This window comes from Carcharhinus amblyrhynchos, chromosome 12 (assembly GCF_965287045.1).
Source record: "Carcharhinus amblyrhynchos chromosome 12, sCarAmb.v2.hapA, whole genome shotgun sequence".
Lineage (NCBI taxonomy): Eukaryota > Metazoa > Chordata > Chondrichthyes > Carcharhiniformes > Carcharhinidae > Carcharhinus > Carcharhinus amblyrhynchos.
The window spans coordinates 32,712,198-32,740,052 of record NC_137335.1 but is presented as its reverse complement, the minus strand read 5'-3'; the positions used below and the strand labels follow the sequence as shown (position 1 = coordinate 32,740,052).

Here is a 27,855-nt window from a genome sequence, read left to right as displayed (position 1 = left end):
GAGAATTGCATGCTGCAATAGGAACTTTGACTCCCTCAGTGAACTGTAACACAACACAACCTTATAATTGAATGGAGGGGATCAAATAGGCCAAGAGGGCTGTTATGAAGATGTGCAGGAATTTGAGGCACGTCATTGACGTGCCATCAACTTTCAACTTCAGGAAGCATAGAGGAGATATGCTCCTGTCCACATCAACAGGGATGAAGTAGGAAGGCTACAGTTGTACAGAACATTGGTTAGACCACATTTGGAGTACTGCGTCCAGTTCTGGTCACCTTACTAACGGAAGGACGTGGAGACCCTGGAGAGAGTGCAGAGGAGGTTTACCAGGATGCTGCCTGGTATGGAAGGACTGGGTTATGAGGAAAGATTGGGTAAATTGGGGCTGTTTTCCTTAGACAGAGATTAAGGGGGGATCTAATAGAGGTGTATAAAATAATGACGGGTATAGATAATGTAAACAGTGGCAGGCTTTTTCCTAGATTGGAGACAAATATCACGAGGGGTCACGGGCTTAAGGTGAGGGGGGAGAGGTATAATTTGGATGCTAGAGGGAGGTTTTTCACACAGAGGGCCGTGGAGGTATGGAATGCACTGGCAAGTAAGGTGGTGGAGGCAGGCACCTTGTTTAAGGTTTACTTAGATAGGCACATGAGCGAAATAGGGATGGAGGGTTATAGGAGACTGTTTTAAATAAGGATCAGAGCCTCGGGACGTTCCTGGAAATCAACTGTTACATGTGTTGATGTTTTTCTCTTTTACTCCGCAGGTGCGTCGGTCCACCTTGTTGTCTAACGAGGGGCATACACACGGTGGGTCGTGTGTGGGCTGCCCTTGAAAGTTCGAGAGTAGCCTAGTACTTCGCGTCGTTTGTGTCTGCTTAAAACTGGACCAGCAGATGGGCACCACAAGAGCTCAGTGACTATCACTGTTTGCTGTGCAGATACATGGATTTGGGCCAGTGTCTGTGGGAGTTTGCGCATTCTCCCTGTGGTTGCGTGGGTTTCCTCTGGGTGCTCCGGTTTCCTCCCACACCCCAAAGATGTGCTCTTAGGCTGATTGGTGTAACAAATTGTCCCTAAATTATTCTCCCCTTAATCTGGTTTCCAGTGGGGGTGCCATAAGCATAGACATGGGTCAAGGGTGGAGGAGGAAAAACACATTGTTAAGATGGCGGCACGGGCTTGTTGGGCCGAAGGGCCTGTTTCCCGTACTGTGTTGTTCTTTGTTCTTTGTTCTTTGGATCAAAAGCTTCAAGTTTTCAGGTGCCCAGATCATCAACAACCTATCCTGGTCACCCCGTGCAGACACTATAGTTAAGAAAGCCCACCAACGCCTATACTTTCTCAGAAGACTAAGGAAATTTGGCATGTCCGCTACAAGTCTCACCAACTTTTACAGATGCACCATAGAAAGCATTCTTTCTGGTTGTATCGTAGCTTGGTATGGCTCCTGCTCTGCCCAAGACCGCAAGAAACTACAAAAAGTTGTGAATGTAGCTCAATCCATCACGCAAACCGGCTTCTCATCTATTGACTCTGTCTACACTTCCCGCTGCCTTGGCCAAGTAGCTAGCATAATTAAGGACCCCACACACACCGGACATTCTCTCTTCCATCGGGAAGAAGATACAAAAGTCTGAGGTCACGTTCTGGTCAATGTTAACCCCCTGGATATTGATAGTGATTGATAAGTATTTTTCATATGTCCAAAATAAGGATTTTGAGTTCAAATTTACAGCATGGATTTTATTGTTAAAGATTAAATCTTTGAAATGAGATTCTGAGCAATATAAATATTCCTTTTGGCAAAGTCATTGGCGATTTGTGTTGCTCGCCTGCCCCACTGTTGGGGAACCTGCCTTTGGGGCATAGCTTTTGATGGGACTGGAAGATACTCTTGGCAGGAAGGGCCAGAAAATTCCACCCAACGGGCAGGATTCTCTGGGCTCATCAGTGGAGGGACCCAATGCAAGTATAAAAGTATAAGAAATAAGAACAGGAGTGGGCCGTTCGACCCATTATGCCTGCTCCACCGTTAAATAAGATCATGGCTGATTGGACATTCCTCACGTTCATTTTCCTGACCTTTCCCTGTAACCCTTGATTCCCTTACTAATCAAAAGGCTGCCCTCACAGCTCTCTGTGGCAAGGATTTCCAAACATAAGAACATAGGAATTAGGAGCAGATGTTGGCAAGTTCAGCCCTTCGAGTCTGCTTCACCATTCAGTCAGAACATGAATGACCTCTCCTAGTCTCAATCCACTTCCCTATCTGTTCCCCATATCCTCCTTTCCCTCTTTTAAAATTAGAAATATGTCTATCTCCCTCTTGAAACCATTTAACGATTCAGACTCCACCGCACTATTGGGCAGTGAGTTCCACAAATCTATCAGCCTCTGCGAGAAGTAGTGCCTCCTCATCTCAGTTTTAAATCTACCGCCTCGTAACCTATACCTGTGACCTCTTGTTCTAGATTGCCCCACAAGAGGAAACATTTACTTTATCAATCCATTATAAAATTTTATAAAGTTCGATCAGATCCCATCTCGTCCTTCTAAACTCCAGCAAATAGAAGCTCAAACCGTTTAATCTCTCCTCATACATCACCCCTTCATCCCCGGAATCAATCTGGTGAACCTCCTCTGAACTGCCTCCAATGCCACCACATCCTTTCACAAATAAGGAGACCAAAACTGGACACAGTACTCCAGATGTGGCCACACCAATACCCTATACAATTGCAACAACAAACTCAAAAGCCTCTGAGAGAAATTCCTCTTCATCTCAGACTTAAATTATTCTGAAACTAAGCTGTCTGGTCCTAGACTGTCCCATGAGGGGAAATATCATCTCAGCATTCACTCTGTCAAACCCCTTAAGAGTCCTATATGTTTCAATGAGATCACCTCTCATTCTTTAAAATCCCAATGAGTAGAGCCACAACCTGTTTAATCGTCCCTCATAAGACAATCCCTCCATACCAGAGATCAAAAATTAAGGTAGGTAGCAAGAATGGAAAATTTAACATCCCAGCCAAAACTCCATTTACTTTCTCACCTGAGAAAGGAGCAGCACTCTGAAAGCTCATGCTACTTTAACCTGGTGTTGTGAGACTTCTTACTGTGCCCATTCACTTTCAGCAGCATGAGGAAAATCCCAGCCATGACACAGAGAAAGGTTTTAGCCATAAACTTTTAATTTGAATTGCTTGGTTGTATAATTAGAATACTTTATGACTATATTATCCGTTTTTAAAAATTTCAGCATACTCACAACTTTCTCATTATTTAGAAATATGTTAATAATACTAATGCCATATGTTTTATCCATTACAGAAGGTGAAAACTCATTGACAGGAACACTTTCATTCGTCATTTCAATATTGCATTATTATACTCTAACAAACAAAAAAATGCTTACCCTGAACCATGAACGATGAGACCAATGAAGAATATGATGAAGAGATGGTGAGTGAACCAAAACACCTCATAAAATGACTTCATAATAGCTTCTGTTGATGAAGTCACCATCAAAACGAAAGCCACAGTAATAACGATGCCAGTCACTCCTGCTGTGCTACTTAATAGCTCTTTCATTGTGTTCTAGAAGCATAGATAACATCACATAAATAAAGACAGAATCACCAGCTATAAATAATTATTTTATCTATTTCAGCATCAAATCATGATGAACACCTCATATGTAAATATGTATTTAAGATCCCATTTTCTGAATGTAACTGTAGAAGTAAGGCATTTTAGGAACATAACTTAACAGTCTATAGATTCACATCATCAGTCTTGTGCTTACTTCAAGCTTAATTCAAAAAAAAACAAGGACCAAATAAGTTATTGCCCTACATCTTAAATTAAACGTTATATTTTATCATTAAGGCTGCTTTAATTATGGAACATGTTAAACTTTGTACCACTTTAATTTCAATTTTGATTAAGCATATCAGTGCAGACTTGATGGTCTCTTCTGCTCTGTAGGGATTCTGTGATTCTATGAAATGCAATTTTCACACAGAAAGTGATTCCCTGTGTCTTTGCCACTTCACAAATAGGATCTTTGCTTCTAGTCGCTCTTTTGATATTGGGGAGAAAATACTGAAAAATTAAGGTAGCTAGCAACTGCTAAAACAATGTACTTTCTAGTGTGCTTTTGTTTTACTTTGCTGAAGCTTAACAACTGATGATTTTCAGACATATTATTGAAATAGTTCAAAAGGCAATCAATATCCTAAACAAAAGAATATAACAACTCTATTCATTAAATCATTATCTTCATTCCTTAATTTGATCAGTGGAGAGTCCAGTTTGTTAAGAAAACCAAGCACTAGCAACTCTAAGTAAAACTAATAATACCAAACAGAAAATCATAATATTAATAAGTAAGTTAAAACATTTGAAAAATTAGCTTTAACAATTGTGTGCATTTAAATGTTGCACAGATAGCTTCAATTCTACAATCTGCATCTCATGAATAATACCTAATGCTCGGTAAATTGAAATGAAAGATGTCAGTAACTTTAGTGAGTTTTAAAGTTGCAATGATTTGTAATTTCTCTCCTTTGTCTCAATTGGATTAAAAGACAACATACCGTATTGTATGTTCTGATGGGGTTGAGGTAGCTTTCACTGGTATTCTTCCCAATGCTGGAAAGTCTGATCAGTAAGTCTTTGGCAGCAGGTGAATAACTTGTGTGGTATCGCTCAATATTGAACAAATGTGCAATTACGTGGATCACTACATGTCAACAAACAAATATTTTATTTTCTACATTTGTGTTAGTTTTATTTAATGAAATGAACATTGATAATGACTTGCAAATAGAGAATCTTGGGGGCATGCTGGGACGCAGGAAATCTAGCAAAATGCAGTGGGAAGATGGCAGATAACATGTCTGTCATCTTCCTGCTGTCATGGCATCTGAAGGGGTGTGGGAAGGCTTGCAGATGGGCTGCCTAATTGCCACTTAGTTCATAGAGGTTTACAGCATGGAAACAGGTCCTTCGGCCCAACTTGTCCATGTTGCTCTTTTTTTTAAACCCCCAAAGTAATCCCAAATGCCCGCATTTGGCCCACATCCCTCAATATCCATGTGACTGTCTAAATGCTTTCTAAAAGACAAAATTGTACCTGCCTGTACTACTACTTCTGGCAGCTTGTTCCAGACACTCACCACTCTCTGTGTGAAAAAATTGCCCCTCTGGACACTTTTGTATTTCTCCCCTCTCATCTTAAACCTATGTCCTCTAGTTTTCGTCTTCCCTACCTTTGGGAAAAGATATTGACTATCTAGCTGATCTGTGCCCCTCATTATTTTATAGAACTTTAAAGAATCACCCCTCAGCCTTCGATGCTCCAGAGGAAAAAAGGTAGTTAAGATAAGGTAGTTAAGAAGACATGCCTTCATTGGCCGGGGCATTGAGTATAAAAATTGGCAGGTCAAGCTGCAGCTGTACAGGACCTTAATTAGGCCTCATTTGGAATATTGTGTACAGTTCTGATTGCCACACTACCAGAAGGATGTGGATGCTTTAGAGAGGGTACGGAGAGATGTTGCCTGGTCTGGAGGGCATTAGCTATGAGGAGAGGTTGGATAAACTCGGTTTGTGCTCACTGGAATGACAGACGTTGAGGGGTCCTGATAGAAGTTTACAAGATAGTGAGTGGCATGGACAGAGTGAATAGTAAGATGCTTTTTCCTAGGGTAGAAAAGTCAAGCACCAGGGGACATAGGTTTAAGGTGCGTGGAAAGAAGTTTATAGAGGAGATGTGCGAGGTGGGTTTTTTACACATAGGGTGGTGAATGTCTGGAATGCGCTACCTGGGCAGGTGGTGGGAGCAGGTATAAGAACATAAGAAATAGGAGCAGGAGTAGGCCAGTATAATAGAGGCATTTAAGGGGCATCTAGACAAATACATGAATAGGATGGTAATGGAAGGATACGGACTCCTTAAGTGCAAACGGTTTTAGTTTAGGCAGGCATTATGATTGGTGCAGGCTTGGAGAGCCGAAAGGTTTGTTCCTCTGCTGTACTGTTCTTTGTTCTTTATTCTGCCAATCTTCACAGTCAAAGAACAGTCACTTAAGTGATGTATCAGGTATGTACATAACATAAAACCTTTGCATGAGTCAGCACTTTCAAAAGAGGAGAAAATTGGAGAAAATGTATAAATAAACTGAACCTGCAATATTCCCAAATCTTATCCCACACCCTGTGAAACCCAGCAGCTGAAGAGAAGTGAGAACAAATGGATTCAACAGATGAAATCACTCTCAACACTGCTTATGAGTCAGGTGAAATATTCAGAGATATTCAAAATCATGAGGGGGCTGCAAAGAGTAGATGGGGAGAAACTGTTCCCCCTCATGAAAGAATTGAGAATGAGAAGACAAAGATTTAAAGTAATAGGTAAAAGACGCAAAAGTGACCTGGTTTATTCCTTCTAATTTGTATGTTTGTATGTATGAAAAGCCCTTTCACATAGTTAAGGATTGGAATGCACTACCTGAAAGTATGGTGGAGGCAGGTTCAATTGTAGGATTCAAAAGGGAATTAGTTGTCTAAAAATGAAGAAAGTGCAGGATTACAGGGGGAAGGGGGAGAGTAGCACTGTGAGTTGTTTATTCAAAGAGCCAGTGCAAATGCTGACTGAATGACCTCCTGCACTGTTAACAATTCTGTGATATTGGGAGGTTTGAACACATCGGGTGGGTAACAAAAGACACATTGGAGAGGCTGGTGGGAAATTGGAGACATAAGAGGGGATGAAGATGGAAAGAATGTGTTGGAGACACATTGGGTGGCTGGTGTTATAAGAGGACCAGAGTCACATCAGAAGCAAAGAAGATGTTGGTGTTTTTGTCACAGTGGAGTTAGAGGTTAAGTGCAGGCATGTGTCTGTGGTATTGGGGAGTGGAGGTCCTATCAATTTCTCACAAACTCTGACCATGGAGATATTAATAGATTTGTTTTGATGTGTCTTTGGCCCTTCCAATGTCTCTGATTCCCTGTTGATTTTCCAGCCATGTCAGTGTGTCACCAGCCACCCTCTCAAAGTATCTCTAGTACCCTGATACCTTCAACCATGATCCCCTTGTCCCCCCCACCCTGTGTCAGCAACACCTACTGACCCCTATGATTTGTCTTCCTCCCCTCCATCCCCTCTGAAGTTACTTCAGGTCCCTTGATGCATCTCCAATCCCGCTGAAATGTCTCCAACCTCTCAAAATGTATTTCCAAACCTCAATGTATCTACTGCCCTTTAGTGTGTGTCTGGCTGATCTAAAGTATCTCTGGTTTCTCTGATATCTTTGGCTGTTCTGTTTGATTCAAGGCTCCCAACCAATGTCTCCCTCATTTCCACTTGCCAGCTATGGCCTGGGACCAAAGGCCTTCCCATCCTCTCACTGAAGCTGGAAAACAAAGTCTAAAAGCATAAAGAACATTCTGTTGTTAAGTTTGGCAAGTCCTTCTTATTTCCAGATTTCTTGGTTGCTAATTGCTTTCCTCACTCCTCATTCCATGGCCACTTTCTGTACAGGGCCATTGAATCTGTTTGTAATATATGTAAATGATTTGAAGGAAAATGTAACTGGTTTGATTAGTAAGTTTGCAGATGACACAAAGGTTGGTGGAATTGCAGATAGCGATGAAAACCATCAGAGGATACAGCAGGATTTAAATCGGCTGGAGACTTGGGTGGAGAGATGGCAGATGGAGCTTAGTCCAGACAAATGTGAGGTAATGCATTTTGGAAGGTCTATGGGAAGGTCTATGGACAGATGGGAAACATACAGTAAATGGCAGAACCCTTAAGAGGATTGATAGGCAGAGGGGTCTGTATGGACAGGTACACAGGATATTGAAAGTGGCAATGCAGGTGGAGAAGGTAGTCAAGAAGGCATACTTGCCTTCATCGGTTGGGGCATTGAGTTTAAGAATTGGCAAGTCATATTGCAGCTTTATAAAACCTTAGTTAGGCCACACTTGGAATATAATGTTCAATTCTGGTTACCATACTACCAAAAGGAGGCTTTGGAGAGTGTACATAAAAGATTTACCAGGATGTTACTTGGTATGGAAAGCATTATGAAGAGAGTTTGGAGAAACTTGATTTGTTCTCACTGAAACAGTAGAGGTTGAGGGGCGACCTGATAGAAACCTACAAGATTGTGAGGGGCATGGACAGAGTGGATAGTCAGAAGCTTTTTCGCAGGGTGGAAGAGTCAATTACTCAGGGCACAGGTTTAAGGTGCGAGGGGCAAAGTTTAAAGGAGATGTACAAGGCAAGTTTTTTATATAGAGGGTGGTGGATGCCTTGAACTCGCTGCCGGGGGAGGTAGTAGAAGCAGATACGATAGTTGGTTTTAAGAGATGCCTGGACAAATACGCGAATAGGATGGGAATAGAGAGATATGGTCCCCGGAATGATAGGTGGTTTTAGTTCAGATGGGCAGCATAGTTGATGCAGGCTTGGAGGACTGGAGGGTCTGTTCCTGTGCTGTAATTTTCTTCGTTCTTGTTCTTTGAGTTTGTTATTTCTATAATATATAATTGGCTAGATTGAGAAACATATGGCAGCTATTGCATCAAGAAATAAATAGTTCCCTATTAGAATAATGTGATGTGAAGAGACGAGTTAATGAAAGTATGGAGAAAGATGGAAAGAGATAAATAGATAAATGCAATTAGACAAATCCATGTAGAAGGAAGTTTAAGAAAACAAAGGAATCAATATGGGAAAATCTTTATAATGTATGTTTTAATAATCATTTTTAATAATTACGATTCAAACTTTACACACAACTTAATAATTGGGGAATTTACCAGCAAATGTCTCACCTGTGTGTAGAAGTATCATGTAGGCAACCATCTGATGAAATCTGATGTTTTTATCCAGTTGCCTTCTGATACTGCTTCGGCAACACTGATTAAAAAAATCAACACTTGATAGATTAAATGATTTATTTGGTGGAATATATTCTTACACTTATTACACAAAGGAGAAAGCTAAGTGATTGTCAGTCAGTTTATGGTTGAAGTGAGATCATTAATCAAGTGATGGAAATTCAATCTGTGCTGCTAGACCTGCTGAGTTTTCCGAGCACTTTGTTTTGATTTTACAAATCCATGCTGGCTTTCTCTCATCAGCTTTGAATTTTCAGGGTGTTCATTCATCCTTAGATATAGACTCTAATATTTTCCTGACAACTGATCTATAATCGTCTATAAACCTGTCCATAATTTCCTGGTTTTCCTTTCTCATCTTTACTAAATAGTGATGTGCACAATCTTACAATCTATGGGAATGGTTCCTGAATCAATCTTCTTACCTACCTCTATTTCTGCCTCAGCTCTTCAAAGTCTGCCTGACTGTGTGTAGTACTCCAGGGAAGTACTTTATTGTTTTCTTGTCTAAGTGTCTAGATGTCTATGTTTGACACTTTCTCATGACATCATGATGGCTCTGAGTGAACCCCCTGCCCCGCCAACAACCTTGACTTTCAAGAGATCAGTGCGCACTTTTTAAAACATATCCCAATCTAGAAAAATTAAATCAAATAAAAGATTCTACTTCCAAGGACATGTGAACACAATGAGCCCTGATGCCCAGGGAATCCTGGGGCAGTGCCGGGGCAATGCAAGAGGGAGGTGCCAGGCAGCAGTGATCAGACACTGAATATACCTGTGTGCCTCTGGCGCGCTCTCTTCACCAGGTCCCCAGGTCAAAAACTGTTGCAATTCCTGTTGACATGATGTCACGTTGGCAGGGGGAGGGGGGATACTAACGTGGGAGGATAATAGAGTGGGAAACCCGCTAATGATATTAAAATATATGGCAATGAGGTTCCTGACCTTTCATAGCGTAAAAGCCTTTTGAGGATGCCCATTGGGATTCTCTGCCCTCACCACCATTCTGCCACCAGGTGTAATCTTATCAATGTCCTATAGCTATAGCAAGACTCTCCTAGTTTTATATTCTATTCTTTTTGCAATAAAGGGCAACATTGATTTGCCTCCAGAAGTCATTGCTGTACCGGCATATTGACTTTTTGTGATTTATAAACAAGGTCACCCAGATTCCTCTGAACCACAGTCTCTCTTCACTTAAATAATATTCTGTTTTCTATTCTTTCAGTCAAAGTGAAAATCTGATATTTTCTCACATTATACTCCATCTGCTGATTTTCCCCACTCACTTAACCTTTCTGTATTCCTTTGCACATTCACAACTTGCTTTCTTGCCTGTATTTGTATTATCAGAAAATTTGGCTACAATACAGTTTGTCCCTTCTTCCAGGTCATGAATATAAATTGTAAATAGTTAAGGCTGCAGCATTGATTACTGTGGCACTCCACTAGTTATGGTTTGCTAACATGATAATGGTTCATTTATCCTGAATCTCTGGCCTGTTTACAGCCCCCTGTTGGCTATATTTGAAGGTGGAGTGCTTGTAAATTAAAGAGGATGGGTGGCCTTTCCATTGCCTTCCCGTCCAACCCACCAAGTACATTATTAGTGGGCAGGAAGATTAGGGTGCCAATCCGCCTTTATCCCTATTGAGGCTCTTAGGTGGTCAATTAGCAGCACTATTATAGGTGCAGCTCGGGAAGGTGAAAGCAAAGCAGATAGCTTGGCGGCTTTTAATGTGCAGGCAGGCTCCTGTCCAGCAGTCAGGATGCCTCTTTTGGCAGTCTTCTATAGCATTGAAGGCAACCTGACCTCTAGATCATATTTCTTCAATTATTCTCTCCAGTGTCCTTTCAAACCTGGCGCCTCACCTGCTCCTCCCCTTACTGGGGACTACCTGTGAAGTCCATCCAAAATCCCAGACTGAAGTCCAGCTGATGTCAGTCTTCTTCCTCAGGGACTGCCTGTATTCCCAACAGTGGCCACAGCTCGATCCTAGCACTGCTGGCACTACAGACCAATCAGATTGGCTGGCAGCTGTCTGGGGCTGGAGTTCCACCCCAACTGAGACCTAAGTGACACTGTGAAGCTATTAAGGTTGCTCCTAGAGTAATATCATGCCAGGTTTTTCTTTCCCACCAGTAACTTCTTCATTTTTTCCCTCTTGTATTTCTTATCTCCAATCTAACAGATTCTACATTGTGATTCTCCGAACCAAAATAATTTCTTACTACTGTAGTGATCACATCCTTTATTAACAGACCTACCCCATCTCCTTTTCCCTGCTTCTTGTTCTTCTGACATGTCAAATACTCAGGAATATTCATATCCCAGCAGTATTCATTTCACAATCATGTTTCTGCATAATGGCTGTATCATTCTCGTTTATTTCTATTTGTGCTATCAATTCATTTTTCTTTTTATGAATGCTGAGCCTTTAAGTCTGTCTTTTTATAATTTTTTCTACCCTGTTCTTTTTTGTTGTGCACTCTTATGTTTGTACGCCCTGTCCCCTATTATACACACTGTTTGCCATTGCTGTATTGTCACTGCAATACTGCAATGTCCTTCATCTTCAGTTTTTTAGATCTCCTCTCATGTTAACCCAACCCCTCAAAATTTAGGTTAAAACCCTCTCTACAGCCCTATTTATTCAGTTTATCAATCTGATCCCACTGATCCCAGCACAGTTCACATGAAGGCAGTCCCAATGATACAACTCCCTCTTTCCCCAGTTCTGGTGGCCCATGAATCAAAATCCTTTTGTCCTTCATCAATCTTTGAACCATGCATTCCACTCTCTGATCTTCTTTTCCCAACGCCAATTTGCTTCATGGTAGTAATCCTGACATTATTAACTTTGTGGTTCTGCTCTTTAATTTAGCCCCTCGCTGATCATACTACCTTTGTTGAAACTCTTTGCTGGTCCTGCCTATGTCCCTGGAACCACATGGATTATGAAACATGGATCCTTCCCCTCCCATTCCAATTTCCTCTCCAGATCCAAGGAAATGTCCTTAACTGTGGCATTGGTCTGCAACACAGCCTTTGGCACTACTCTTGCTACAAGGAACAGTATCTATCTATGTAACTATACTACAATTACATACCTATTTATTTCCCCCAATTGAATGGCAACCTGCACCATGGTACTACTTTACCTTGCTCATCCTTCCTGCAGTCCCTGCTCTCGTCTTCACAAGCTTTAAGAACTTTGAATATGTTGGAAAATTGCAAGGGTTAAGGATCCTCCATTGCTACCTTTTGATTCCCCACACCTACCTTACTTGCAGTCACAGTGCCTGGTCCTTGACAATGGACCAAATCTGAAGTGCCTAGGCTAAAAAAATCTGACTGTCTCCTGGAATAAAATGTCCAGATATTTATTTTCTTGATGCTTGAACTCCAGCTCATCAACTCTGAGCCAAAGAGCATGAAGTTGCAGACACATACTGCAGAACACTACTAATTCGCTGGCCATGGAATTGGAGCAGGCGAGGGTCCGACAGCAAGAATCTCCATTCAGCGTGGATGGGAATTTCTGTTCTCGCTCAAGCTAGGCTGTAAAATCACACCCATACTGCGGCTGTAGTTGATGCAGATCACACTGTAGTCCATGCGCTGTAGCTGCAACACCACCTCAAATCACCGTTACATGCTAATTGATGTGAGGATCTGTATACTCTACATACATCTGGTGAATGCTTCCTGTATACATGTTAATGCCCTCATCCGATTGACATCTGGTGCAGTTGGTTCCAAAAATATGTGCTTGTGCTGCAAGTGCCATTTGAAAGCAAAAACAACACTTAGAGCACCAAAAGAAAACATCACTTTGGTGTTGAATTTCATGGCCTATGTCTTTAGTAGGCATTGCAACCAGGAGCAATCAATGTTCTTCTTTAGAGTTTACCAAGCTGGCTGTACTGTTAAGATCTACCTGGTTAAAGCATTTGAAGATTTTGAGGTGATAAATTTCAAGGATTGTGGTCAAGGAATTGTGGTCAACAGTTGCTGTCTACTTATATTGAAGTTGGGGAGGGGGCAATTTTATGGCCCCATCATGCAGGCATATTTGAGGGTGGTGGGAGGAGCACATGTAAAATAGAACAAATGGCTAGTTGATTGCTTTCATGCCCAATCCCAAGCTGTCCCCTATAATACACTGGGAAGGTAAGCCATCGACCAGCCTGCCACCCTGAAGACTATTGAGGTCCTTAATGGGCTAATAAATGATCAGTTAAGAGCCTCTTTCAGTCCCCACCACAATAGTATGGCAGGGGAAGGCAGAACAAAGGAGGACAGCTTGATGCCTTACCCCTTCAGGCATAAAGTTAGGAAGATAGAGGGGTTTTACCTCCTGTGATGGTGCCCTGTGCCCATCGATGTACTGCCTCCTCAAGATTTATATCTTCTTTGTAACTCCCCTCCAGACTCTGTAACCTGACTACTACTCTGCCCAGTGATCCTGATTCCTCCTCAACCAAGAACCCCAGACTTACCTCTAAGTCATGTTGCCATCGATCTTCTCCACGAGACTACACGTAATCCCATCAATAGCCACTACTGAGTTCAGGTGCTCCTGGGGCAACTGTTGGTCAATTGGACTTGCAGGCAGCTCTCAAGTGCAGGACTTCCTCTTCCATAATTATCTCTATATGGTCATCACCAATGTGTTATTACTACGGGGCAGCCATTTTTAATGTTATCTAGCAACCAACTTTTCTACCGAGGGGATAAGTAAAAGGAACAATACGCCACCTGTAAAATTCAGCCCTAGCTTTATCAAAATCTAAGACTGAATAAATTTATGAAAGTTTGAAGCAATCTAATATCATCACTGTCAGCTTAACTTGTTTATTTCTCAAGGCTGAAGGATGTTTATTCAAGCACTGCCCCAGCTATTTGAACATATAAACTAAGAAAATACATCTGAAGGAGTATTGTTGGAAGAGATCTCTTTTAGAAGAAATGTTAAATCAAAACTTTGCTTGTTCAGATACAAGAACACAAAAAAACATAATAAATGGGTACAGAAGGAGATCTTATGGCTCGTTGAGCCTGCTGTCCTCTTCAGTATAATCATTGCTAATTATGGAGTTCAAATCCACTTTTCTGCCTGCTCTCCATACTTCTTGATTCCTTAAGACACCAAACACTTGTCTATCCAGCCTTAACTAAAGTAAACAATGGAGCATCCACAACCCTCTGGGATGGAGAATTGCAAAAGAATTAGATATAAATGATCACTCATCAATAAAAACAGCAGGGCATTCCTGGGCCCCTGGTTAGCATTTATCTCTTAACTAAAGAACATAAAGTAAAGTAAAAGGAAAGTTTATTTATTAGTCACAAGTAGGCTTACATTAACACTGCAATTAAATTACTGTGAAATTTCCCTACAGCATGAAGATAATTTTGACTTTGGGTGAATAATGGCCATGTTTCCCTACACGAAACATTTACACCACTTTCAATGTAATTCAACTGTTTTATAACATAAAATATATTATGTAAATGCAGCAACTTTCTTCTTTTTCTGCCACAATACAAAAATTCTTGCTAACTTATAAATTCCACCTTACACTCTGACTGATTTACTTCAGGGCTTTAACACTTCTCTATTTACTGTAAAACCTAAATCTCAATTTAACATAACATTTTCTGACCTTTCTTTCATGTGGAGTATCATTTATAAATGTACCAAATGATGTAAACATTAAGGTACCTTGGAAGAAATAATACATACACTGCACGATCCTCTCAAAAATGAAATCAGGTTCCGACTCACGGGCAGTAGGATTAGGAGACAGTTTAAGTTGAGACACATCGCAGATGCTCTTGACCAAGCCAGTGCTGACTAATAGGAAAAATCAGACACACGTCTCTAGTTTACAAGAGCAGATTAATGGTGTAAAAATATGTGTAAGTAACAATAATAAAGCACTTACTCCAAGCAGTGCACGAGTATAAATATATGCTTCCTCTTGCTCATATAGGAAGAAAGTATGGCCAAAAAGAAATGTATTGATTCCCAACCACAAAAGCTGTAACGTAAAAAGCTTTTATTTCACAAACTAGACATCAAATCATTTATTGTGGAGTTGCAAATATATAAAATGAAAAAAATACTTCAAAATCCATAATGCATAACATTTCAAATGTTTCAAAAGTGTCAAAGTTAAGAATAAGCTTCAAATTAAACTAAATAAACTGATATAAATTAAAAACTTGTGTGTCTAATATGACATGACATGAGACCTGTAACTTTCAGTTTGCAATAATTTATCTAGATACTTCAACAAATGCAGTTAATTCTTTTTCTTTGTAAACTACAAAAAATATATTTTCCTAAACAGGCTTGTAAAAATAGTTAATTAACATTAAAAGTTGTGCACGATAATCAAAGTTTATTATTTGTAATAGCAGGCTTAGACACTGAAGGACAGAACACTCACTTTGTACTAAGAAAACATTTGACATATGAACAATTGAATTATAAGACTTACTAATATGATGAGCTTGGGAGCATCATTCACAAACCAGTTTGCCATTGAACTGTTACTTTAATCTGTTTTCTGCTCCTTTACAACTGGTGTTCTGTTTTCTACCAGCCGAGTCCTGTCAGTTATTGCTGAGGTGTAGCATTACTGGGAATGTACTCTGGGAATTGTAGTTTAGTCTTTGACTATCTAGTATTCAAAAACTTGTTTAAGCTGTAGTTCTAAAATTTCCAATAATCCCATGAGGTTGACAGTTTAAAAAAGAACATGTCAGGGGACTGGGTCCCACTGAGTTAGTTGGTCTATATTTTTCTCATGAAAGGAAAGAGTCTTCCATAAAATAAGATTGAACAGTCAACATTGTTCCTCTTGGGTGCAGCAAAACTGTTAAATATCATTTTGACAACACATGTGAATGGATGGCATTTGAATACACTGGTATAATTTTTTAAAGAGAGCTGAAGGCTAAATAAGCATTCATGGACAGTCCATTCACAGTAGTCAAGACATGTTGGATAAACTGTGCTACTCTTCTTGAGCTGATATTCTTACCTGAAGTTAGAAGGTTATTGATCTGAGCCCATCAACAACAACAGCTTATGTTTATATTACACCTGCAATTTAATAAAACATTCCAAGATACATTACAGCAGCACTATAAAGCAAAATTTCATATTGCGTCGTATGAGGCTATATTAGACAGCCAGTTTTAGGGCTGGGGAAAATTACAGAGACAGGGAAGAGGTGAGGTCATGGAGACAGTTTGAAAACGAGGATGAGAGTTTGAAAATGGAGGTATTGCTTGACTATGGACCAATGTGGGTCATCTAGCACAGGGGTGATGGGTTTGGTGCAAGTAAAGACATGAGCTGTAGATTTTTGAATGGCCTTCAGGCATGGATTATATTCTAAGCCAGTGCCGTGAAGACCCCCCTTGCAAAATCAGAATCAAAATGATTCAAAATTTGTGCAATTAATTCACGTAATTAAACTAAAACTAACCATATTTTATACTCTGTGGTTGCATCTCCAAGACCCAGTGAATCTGGGGCCTCCCACTCATTTGCAAGCTGGGAAAGAGCCACATGTGAGTGGTTTAGATGTTTTACGTTGGTCAGGCTCATGACCAACGGGAGTTGGAGCTGAAGGCAATGGCCTCATGTACTTGCACAAAGAGTGAAAACTCAAAAAAAGGCACTAAAAACCACGGAGAAGTGAGACAGACAGCGAGAGGTAAAAGAAAAGGACAGGGAGAATTTAAAAATGAAGTTCCCAGTGAGGAAAGAAGACAGAGAATATAGAAGGTCTGCCTCAATTTTTTTTACAGTCTAGAGGTGTAGCATGACATATAAAAGGTTGGGAACCACTGTTCTAGGTTGATACTCCAGTTTAGTACTGGGACAGTGATGCACTTTTGTAAGCTGGTTTGTCAACAAAGTAATCATAACAAAACCTTGTTGCTGCAACATTGTTTGTTAAATACAAGTTAAAATTAAGTCCTTTTGAGTTGTTCAAATGATATAAGTGTGCAGTCCTCTCTAGCAGGCATACAGAGGTCAGTGCAGGGAGAGCAGGAATGGACGGCACGGTTGCAGTGGTTAGCACTGCTGCCTCACAGCAACAAGGACATGGGTTCAATTCCAGCCTTGGGTGACTGTCTGTGTGGAGTTTGCAAGTTCTTCCCGTATCTGTGTGGGTTTCCTCTAGTGCTCTGGTTTCCTCCCACTGTCTAATGGTGTGCAGGTTAGGTTGATTGGTCATGCTAATTAATTGGTCATCTTATTAATTATTCTAAAAAGTTTTAAGAGGAAGGATAGGCTGTCCTTGAATCCTTATTTAGGGCCCTATTTTACTATTTTGATTCTAAGTGCTGGGTGTACTTGGAACTGGGAGTGTTTTAGATTGGACTTTTATACCCGTTCTCAGGCATCCCCATACGCACTCTGCCTGCAAAAATATCAGCGATTCTGAAATGCACTGTAGAAGCCTATGAGCAGGGCTTAATGCAACCAAAACCCTGCAGCTCCAATTGGCACCTCCAAATGCGCATGCACAGAAAAAAAATTGATAGGGTGCTACGCTGTCCTGCCACATCCCTCCTGGGCCCGATAATGCCTTCCCCTAGTCCTACAGACATTATCCCAACTACCTAACATTACTGACCCTCTTATCCCTCCACCCCCTGCCACCCAGACCGATCATGGGCCCCTCCCCCACTTCCCTCCCACCGATCTCAGGCAGAGTGATCCCCCTTTCCCCAGCCCCCTCCACCGATCTCAGGCAGAGGGGCAGTGAAACCCCTTTCCGTGCCATTGATCTCAGGCAGAGTGGCAGTGGACCCTTAAGACCATAAGACTGGAGCAGAATTAGGCCACTCACCCCATCGAGTCTGCTCCGCCATTCAATCATGGCTGATATTTTTCTCATCCCCATTCTCTCGCCTTTTCCCTACAACACCTGATCCCCTTATTAATCAAGAACCTATCTATCTCCATCTTAAAGACACTTAATGACCTGGCCTCCACAGCCTTCTGTAGCAAAGAGTTTCACAGATTCACCACTCTCTGGCTGAAGAAATTTCTCTTCATCTCAGTTTTAAAGGACCATCCCTTTAGCCTGAGGTTGTGCCCTCTGGTTCTAGTTTTTCCTCATGGTAGAAACATCTTCTCCACATCCACTTTATCCAGGCCTCGCAGTATCCTGTAAGTTTTAATAAGATTCCCCCCCCTCATCCTTCTAAACTCCAACAAGTCCAGACCCAGAGTCCTAAATCGTTCCTCATTCGACAAGCTCTTCATTCCAGGGATCATTCTGTGAACCTCCTCTGGACCCTTTCCAATGCCAGCACATCCTTCCTTAGATATGGGGCCCAAAACTGCTCCAATGGGGTTTGACCAGAGACTTATACAACCTTAGAAGTAAATTCCTGCTGTTGTATTCTAGCCCTCTTTACATGAACGCTAACATTGCATTTGCCTTCCTAACTGTCTCCTGAACTTGCACGCTAACCTTAAGAGAATCCTGAACAATGACTCCCAAGTCTCTTTGTGTTTCTGATTTCCTAAGCATTTTCCCATTTAGAAAATAGTCCATGCCTCCATTCCTCCTTCCAAAGTGCATAATGTTACATTTCCACGCCCCTTCCCCTCCAATGATCTCAGGTAGAGTGGCAGCAGACGCTCCCGGCCGCCACCCCCACACCCCCACACACCACGCCCCCCCCCCCCCCACCTCCAACCCCCCGCCACAACCCCCGATCTCAAGCAGAGAGCCATTGGATGCTCAGCACCTACCTCCTCATTAACTGCATCGCCCGAATCGGACTTCTATGGAGCATGTGTGTTTCGCACCGATTCTGGATGGGCGAACACGGTGATAAAGGAGGATGTGCTGGTAAAACTGGGCTTGCAGCCTGTTAGGTCAGTTTGAATGCATGCAAATACATTTAAATGACTGTCACATCTGTTTCAGGGATGGTTACAATCACAACCATTTTTGGGCATTGTAAAGGGGGACTGGCGCGGAGATGGGCGTGGATCGCGAAACTCACCTCAGGCCTGACTTTACCAAGTTTTTGCATCCAAAAACAGGTGTAACGTCATGGTAAAATTGGGCACTTAGTCTTAGGATGTTATCCCATCACCATTGCTTCACAATACCCTATCTCATGATCTCATTGGCCAAAATCCTGCAATAAATATCACCAATAAAAATCCTTTCTATAATAGCTTAATCCAGAAATATTTGCTCTGATAAATAGATAACTTTTCACCCTTGCACTCCCACCTAGTGTCTGAGTTTCAGGTGCCCCAGTGCTCCTAAACAGTTATGTCCAATTACTGCAGCAGGGTTTGTGGAAGGCTGCTAAGCTTTACTTGGGAGACTGCAAATAGTCTCATGAGATGGCAAGCAGCTCTGAGGGTCCTGTTTCAGACTACACTACCTCAGCATGGACAGTAGCAAGACTGACTGAGGGGCAACAGCAAGGACATAGACACAGCAATGGTGGGAGCAGGGATGCTGTCATCCTGAGAGAGAAAGTTTGTGCTCCATGGATCCAGTGACACATGAGGGTGATGCCTCAGAACATCTTGTGAGTATTGGAGGGCAGATTGCTGGATTGTCAAGAGAGCCTGCATGCACCTTTGAACACTGAAATCTACAGCCATGATGACAGCAGAGTGAATTGTATGGCAACAGGCATGGATCTCATGACTTCCACCTGAGTTTCCACTACAACATTGAGATTCTGCTTTCAGTCTGTGCTGCATAGAACCTTAGAATCCCTACGGTGAAATAGGAAGCCATTTGCCCCAAAGTGTCTGTGCTGACTCTCCAGAAGAGCATTTGCCCAGGCCTTCGCCCTGCCATGTCCTTGTAAGCCCACATATTTACCATGGCCAATCCACCAAACATTCACATCTTTGGACTGTGGGAGGAAACCGAAGCACCTGGAGGAAACCCACACAGACATGGGGAGAACGTGCGAACTCCACACAGGCTGGAATTGAACCCCAGGTCCCTGCCACTGTAGGCAACAGTGCTACCCACTGTGCCATAGAAGCTGAGACAGTGTCCATCAGTCACAGCAACATGCTAGTCTGCTGGTGCAATCATAGAGCTAGTCACGATTTCCACACTGGAAAAGGTGGTTCCAAGCCTTGTGGAAAATCCTGTGCCACGTTGGAGCTGGAGTCTTCCATGCTCCTGGACATGACAGTTGGCTGTCTGGTAGGCTTGACAAGCATATCTATGTGTGATCATCTGCATTCTCCTCCTTCATCACATCTTCATACAAAACCTCAGTAGTGAAGTCGTTCGTACCTGGCTCATGAATTGACTATTCTCCCGAACAGGCTGCTCTCCAATGCCCGTGATAAATCACTTACGGATCTTGACTCTATGCAACTGTCTAATATACTAACTGTGACAGTAATTGAACTGGTTGCTGAGTGTTGGATAAAGTGACAGTGCTTCTTCCTCAGCGATCTGTAGCAAACACTTATCATTCCTCATGAGTCTGCCATGATTGGTCAGGAGTGTAGGTCAATGAACTCACACTTCCCCTCTTACATTCCTAACCCTGATCTTTGGCATGAACCCGTCCTAGTGGAGAAAATGGTCAATGCTCATATCTCTTTTCAAATTTTTTTGTAACATCAGTAAACTTACAGAAGTCAAGTTACTGCTTCCCTTTTATCTTAAATCAGTATCATATGCACAAATACCACTCCTGTAACTTCTGACCAACACTCACTCTGTTTACTCTTGAATTGCTGCCCCATTAGCTTAGTTGACTCATTTAAGTTCATCTAATCCTCTCATTAAACTTATTTTCTGAGAAGCTGTAAACTGTGCAGTGCTGCCAATACCGTCTGCTGTTTTTACTGTTATCTACTTTGGCTGTTACTGTTATCTGCTACTATTGCTAAACATAAACATAAAACTACCAGGAAGATCATGCCTGTGCCTCGCAGCAGAGGTGGTTTTGTTCAGTGCAATCTGATATCCAAAAACAGGGCAATATAAATTTTACTCTCCTTATTTAAATTCTTCATTGCTTTGCTCCTTCCTATCTCTATAACTTCCACCAACTTTAAAACTTCCCACACCCCAGAATCCTGTTTTTTTCTTGCACTGTTTTCTTAAGCCTACCTACTTCCCTTTGCTCTGTAATTAGTGACTGTACCTTAAGCCACCCAGGTCCCACCCTCTGAATGGTAACCTAAGGCCACCTCTTCCCTGCTCTTCCTTCCTTCCATTCCTCCATAAAACCCAATTTTTTGACACTGGTCTGTGTCATTGCTTCTTCTTTGGTTTGACATTAAAATTTTTGTTCATGACAGCTCCGTGCAGTTACTGGGATTTTTTAAAGATGGTAACTGAAAACAGTTGTTGTTCTTTTATATATTAGCAATCCAGAGATATACAGGTTAGGTGGATTGGCTATGCTAAAAAATTGCTCCTTAGGTTCGGGTGATAAGCAGGGTATATACTTGGAGTTGCAGTGATAGGGCCTGGGTGGGATTGTTGTTAGTGCCGGCTCAATAGGCCAAATGATCTCTTTACTACTGTGGGAATTCTATAGTTCTGTAGATTATGGAGTTTAAGCAGTTTAACGGTAACATATACCTATTTCAAAATCATGTTTGTATTATGTTTCAAAGATTTGGGATTGTTGCAAGAACCCAATGTAGGAATGAAGGAAAATTTATTGATAGTGCATGGCATTGCAGTTGTGAAATGTACTAGTGCCCTCTCCTGGTATAACATTGTATGGCGATTTCACATTAGTCCATATGGCCACCCTGCTATGCTGGGAATGGTAGAATAAAGTTGTGTTGGTAAACTAGCAACCCACCATCTTCAACCTTCCATGTGGTGAAGATACACCCACTTTCTCCATATATCTTGACTCTCTAAAAGATCAAAAATCCATCTAATCCAACTTTAAAAATATTCAATGATGGAGCATTCACAACTTTTTATGTTAGGTAACAAAGAAGCCATTTCTTCGCTACTAGAAGCACCATCTGAAACATTTGCTGTCCTCATCACTGATTTATAGGGCGGAATTTTCCAGTTCTGTCACCGGCAGTCATCATGGTGGGAGGGACCAGAAAGTGCGAGAATGGCTGAAAGTCAGTTTCCTGTTTGTTTGAAGATGGATTGCAATTTTCCGCTCGTGACTTTCTTGCGGGGTTGGGTTATCTACCGTGTCACGTTAGGAACCACATTTACATGCCTTTGTATCTCATGCCCCCATTCCAAATCAAATGGCTACACTGGCAGCTAATTAGATTGGCATGAACCCAGGCAAGTCATGGGGGTTACAGATAGTGCGACATGAACCCAAGACCCCTGTTGAGACCGTCCTCATGTGTGTGGAACTTGGCTATCAGTCTCTGCTCAGCGACTCTGCGCTGTCGTGTGTCATGAAGGCCGCCTTGGAGAATGCTTACCCGAAGGTCAGAGGCCGAATGCCTGTGACCACTGAAGTGTTCACCAACAGGAAGGGAACAGTCCCCCATGACTTGCCTGGGTTTGCAAAACCTCACTTACTGTACTGTCTGGAGACAATACACATCTCTTTAACCTGTGCTCAGTACTCCTTCCACTCACATTGTTAGCCACTTTAAGATTTGAAGAGCAGGTTAGGTGTAAAGATTCGCATTCTAATCAGTAATCTGTAAACTATCTGTACTGTTATGTGCTCTGTCTGAGGCCAGAACTCTTCATTCACCTGACGAAGAGGGAAATCTCAAAAGCTTGTGAGTTTACCATCAAATAAATCGGTTGGACTTAAACCTGGTGTTGTCAGACTTCTTACTATGTTTAGGATTTATAGCAGCTAGCAGCTTCTGTGATTTTTAAGCTTCTATTTTTAATCCTCTCAGTCCACCTGTCCCCTTCCCTACCATTTGGCCTTTTATGATCACCAAAATAAGACAACATAATGTTGAGAACACCTCTCTCTTATCCACTTCCTTCTGAACAGCGGGCATAACAAATGGACTTCTATTCCATACACAATGTGCAATTTGGGCAGAGAAAGCTGCTGCCCATTAATTAATTGTAAGCCACACCCCATAGTATGGTAAATTGTGCTATTAGTCTAGGTGGGCATGATCGATTTCTAATTTATTATGGGTAGTCCCTATTTCGTGCAAAACCAGGTAAACTAAATCAAATAAACTCAAGGATCCCATAGGCCTCTCGACTAGCTTTCTAAAGTGTCTATTACTTGTGGGATCATCCCACACATTAAAGTTTGTTTCTGATACTTCTTGCTAAGATAAAAAGAACACTTTGATATCTGCCTTGCCCATTTATTCAGGATGGAGAAAATACGCTGTCTATATTTTGAACAGGTTATTTGAAGGTTGCTATTACCCCTCACTGGTTAGTTGGAATGGTTTACTTTTCTTTCTTTATAACCTTAAAATACAAATCAATACTTGGACATGATTGGTCTGCTTAATGGAACACAATACATTCAACTAATACATATAAATTTAAAAGAACTAGAATTACGAAAGCTAATTACAGATCTTCATTCTAAACTTCAAAATTCAAAGATGGTACAGTGTGAAATAAAGTGCCTTTTCAGGGCAGCACAGAGGTTAGCACTGCTGCCTTAAAGTGCCAGGAACCCAGGTTCGCTTCCTGGCTTGGGTCACTGTCTGTACAAAGTTTGCACATTCTCCCCATGTCTGCGTGGGTTTCCTCCAGGTGCTCCAGTTTCCTCCCATAGTCTGAAAGATGTGCTGGTTAGATGCATTTACCCGAACAGGTGCTGGAATGTGGCAACTAGGGGTATTTCACAGTAACTTCATTGCAGTGTTAATGTAAGCCTTGCTTATGACTAATAAATAAACTTTACTTTTACTTTGACTTTTCTTGGACATCATACATTAAATTGCACTAATATAGTGCACATGGTTGAATGTTTTAATACTTGTTTTTCTCAATACAACAGATTTTGAATTTAGATAACAAAACTGATTGTTTTAATTTTGAGGTTAGTAATAATATGTTTTCTCTCCCTTGTAAATTTTGAATATAATGCTAAGATCAAGCCAGGTGATGAGCTTGTGCCCCCAGGACTCAGTATAAAATCATATTGTCGTGACATATGTAGATTGTGTGTAAACTGAAAAGGAATTAATCATTTAACATTGGTTTCTCTACCTTGAGGCTGAGATTGCCTGGGCACTTGGTGCTCCACACAATAATTCCACTGCTATGTGTCAAATATCTAACATTATATTTTCTCCTGTAAGTATGGGAACAAAACTTTTCACCAGCATCATTGTAACTGAAAGATGAAATTTCAACTTTTGCTATGTTATTAATTTTATTCATTGGTTCCTATGTGGATTAAATGTCATTCCAACTTGATTTTCACAGGGTGAGATCTTATTCCTTCACATCTTCTTATTATTCTTGATCACTTTCTTTCTTTTTTCTAGCACTTGAGTGGGATGATCTGTGCAACAAGAAAATGCACTTGTCTTTTTTTTTATTTCAGTTTCCTCTTCACGTAATTTGAGTTAAATTCCATAATCTTTGTAATTTGAATGTGATTTCTGAATAATTAGATTGATGCTCCTTTCTCTCTGACGTATCACCAGCAGATCACCTCATTCAATATCATTCAGAATTGCTTCATGAATACAATATTCTCCAATTCTCCATTTATTTGTATTCATCTTATGGATATTCCTTACCAAGTTTATTTGCTGCTCAGTCCTTAGTTGTTCCCACCCAAATTATTTACTGTTTCACTTTAATTTTGCTCATTTTGGCTGGTAATGATGTGTTTAATTCTATCCTAATTGTTTTGAAATCAGTCTCTCTATGTGTCAGTGCCTTGATCATTTAGTAGTGTTGATTCACTCTGTTGGCCCCATTAACCATTTCATATCATGTTTATTGTCAAGTAGAGTGCATGTCTGAGACCTGGTCCTTGATGTATAATTGCAAGCTCTTCCAAACCCTTGAATGGGTTTATTTTGAATTGGTTTCCTACATATTAGTTACTTCCCACATAACTTATCTGCACACTTATGCAGTATCTCAATATCATGCCAACACCTTCTTGACTCTCAGGTGATCATATCAAAAGATCGTGAAGTCCTTGCTCATCTCTTCCCTTATGGTCCAGATTCCTTGGACGGCGGCCAGAGTATCAAATTTTGTTCTCTTTAAAATAAGATAAGGACACAATTATCACCAAGACAAAGCTACCAACTTACTAGCCTCGCCTATACTTTCTTTTCACTAGACTATACATCAGCGCTAGATTGAAATATTCCGTTGAGTTGAATTGCACCCAATATCCCAAGTGCTTTTGATCTCCGGTCTCTATCTTCTACCCTAAATGATTTAATTCAATCCAATTTGATGCATGCCATTAGCTACCTTCCTATACAAATCACAAGCTCTGGGGAAATTTTGCAGTCCAACAAAATGTCTTTGCAACATCTTTAAACAGAAATCAAACGTTTCTATTTAATTGTTGTACCATTCCTGAACTCTGGGGGTGATATGATATGAAATCTTTGTCTTATCCCTAACATCCAGCAAACTTCCCTTAAACCTCTTCCTGTAAAATGACTCGAACTGAAGAGGCATTCCCCATCTAGGTATTATTTTATTCACCAATATCAAAGCTACAGTTTTGGCTGTGGCATCTTTACACAGGAATGCTTCAACCCATCGAGAAAACTGATCAATAATTACTGAACAATAGGTCTTCCCTTTCGCTCTAAACAATGGTCCTGTAAAATCCATTTGCAAGTATTCCCAGGGTCTTTTGGGTTGCAGCTGATTCCTCATGTTAATCCTGCAGGGACGGTCTGTTTGCACCAGGGCACACTGCAGGCATCTCTACCAGAATTTCGTTACATCTTTTCCCATGCTTTGCCAATGCCAGCATTCTCCTATTAATCTGACCATTGTATCTCTTCCTGTATGAGCTAGTCCTTGGTATACTTATAACAAAGTCTGCTGTACCACTTCTGGGGCTATTATTTTCCCCTCCCATCTCCATGCACCAGCCTGGCCTTTCTGTCCTCTATATTTCTCCAACTTCTGCTTCTCCTCTTCTGGTGCTTGGTCCTGTCCCTGCTTCGCATGAATGTCTGTATTATCACTAACTTGTAATGCTGCTACACCTGCAGTTTGTGTCTATACCCAATCTTGCTCTAATAAATCTTTTTGTGACTTTATCGGCACAGCTGTTTTCTCTTTATACTTGACTTTCAATCTTTTTATGAGCTTGTACTTTTATTATAGCTGCTTCTAAGGGACTGCGAGCTGCTTGGATTAAATCTTTAATCAAATTCTCATGCTGCACGTGTCCCCCGTTATGTTATAAAACCACGCCTACTCCAAGCTGTCATGTAATCATGGACTACTCCAAAAGTATACCTGCTGTCAGAATAGATGTTAACTTGCTTCCCTTTGCTCCATTCTAAGGCTCTAGTTAAAGCTAATAATTCTGCTACTTGTGCTGAATTATTCCCTGGGATTTGTTCTCCTGCAATCACTGTTCCCTCTCATTTACCACACCCATGCAGTGCAGGGTTTACTCTTAACATACTTTCTAGCTCTGTCTACTTACAGTTAATTACCTCTTCTCCTGCAAGCGGTTTTTCTGCTAAACCCCCACATGCCCCCTCAATCACTTATGCAATACATTCATGCTCTGTTCTTTGCACTGTCTGTCCTCCTGCAGGATTTTCCCTAATATCTCTACTGATTTCTACATACCTGTCCCCTGGCAAGAGATTTATTCCCATTTTGAACATTTTCCATCAGAAACTCCTTTTAACCTTCCAGCTTCTAAGTGCTAAATGATTGTGTGAGGATTGTGGATGATTACTTCTCCCATCAGAGTAAGCGGCTCAGAAACACTGACTGCCCATGGGACATATGCTAGTGCTCTCACACATTGATGCATACCTCTTATCTAGTTGGGTGGAGTAGTACTCCACTGGTTTTAACATGTCCCCATGCTGCTGGGTACTACGGTTTCTTGCATTCCATCATTTTCTTGACAGAAAATACGGAATGGCTTGTGAGATCTGATAATCCCAGTGCAGAAACCTTTGTCATAGCTTGCTTTAAATTTGCTCCAATTTAAAGCAAGGGTAATCAAATCCTGCAAGGGTTTTGCAAGTACCACATAATCTCCCACACAATTCCTGCAGTAAATAAAAAGTCCCTTTTATGGTGAGAGGCCTTTGCACCCAAAGCATAATCTTCTTCAGGTGCTCTGGAATTCCTTTTTTACTGAATTCAGTTGCTTCATAACATTTTTGAAACAGTAATCAAACCTTTCCAGATAGTAACTTATTTTGATCACTCATTCTTTAACTTAAGTTGTTAAGGTAGCTGTCTATATAAAGTCTGCATGTTCTCCCCGAGTCTGCTTTGGTTTCCTCCGGGTGCTGCAGTTTCCTCCCACATTCAAAAGACATGCTGGTTAGGTTGCATTGGCTATGCTAAATTCTCCTCAGTGTACCCACAAAGGCACAGAGTGTGGCCTCTTTTAGGTCACTAACAGATGTTGGCCTCATTTAGGTCAAGCCAAATAAACAAAGTCAAGTTAAATCAGGACAAAGTAAAAGGGCAGCTCCCCAAGAGGGAGGACAGCCCGAACAAAATCAAAGTACAAAGGAAACTTGAAACATCAAATTATAATGTGATTATTAAGGTCAATAGTACACCCCAGCCCATGCGGTGCCCAACGGGCACAGAAGGCATCAACTGCACTTGGGGACACCACATGCTCCCTCTTCAGGGACACCTGGCTGCGAACATAGCCACAGTAGAGAGGCAGAGTCAGGATGGACGGCCCCCTCGATTGCCCGCTGCCTGGACCGATGCCAGAATGTGGTGACTAGGGGATTTT

At 41.3% G+C, this 27,855-nt stretch overlaps 1 protein-coding gene across 1 annotated transcript in view; it reads right to left on the bottom strand.

Annotated features, from left to right (window-relative positions):
* The window catches only part of LOC145350707 (NADPH oxidase 3-like), a 136,577-nt gene that overhangs the window by 42,995 nt on the left and 65,727 nt on the right, over positions 1–27,855 (bottom strand). Inside the window, exons 3-7 of the mRNA XM_080199912.1 lie at positions 14,883–14,978; positions 14,681–14,791; positions 8,862–8,946; positions 4,610–4,755; positions 3,427–3,608 (exon numbers count right to left, since the gene is read on the bottom strand). Of these exons, the coding sequence (XP_080056038.1) occupies positions 3,427–3,608; positions 4,610–4,755; positions 8,862–8,946; positions 14,681–14,791; positions 14,883–14,978 (620 nt within the window). The remainder of the gene's footprint in view (positions 1–3,426; positions 3,609–4,609; positions 4,756–8,861; positions 8,947–14,680; positions 14,792–14,882; positions 14,979–27,855) is intronic.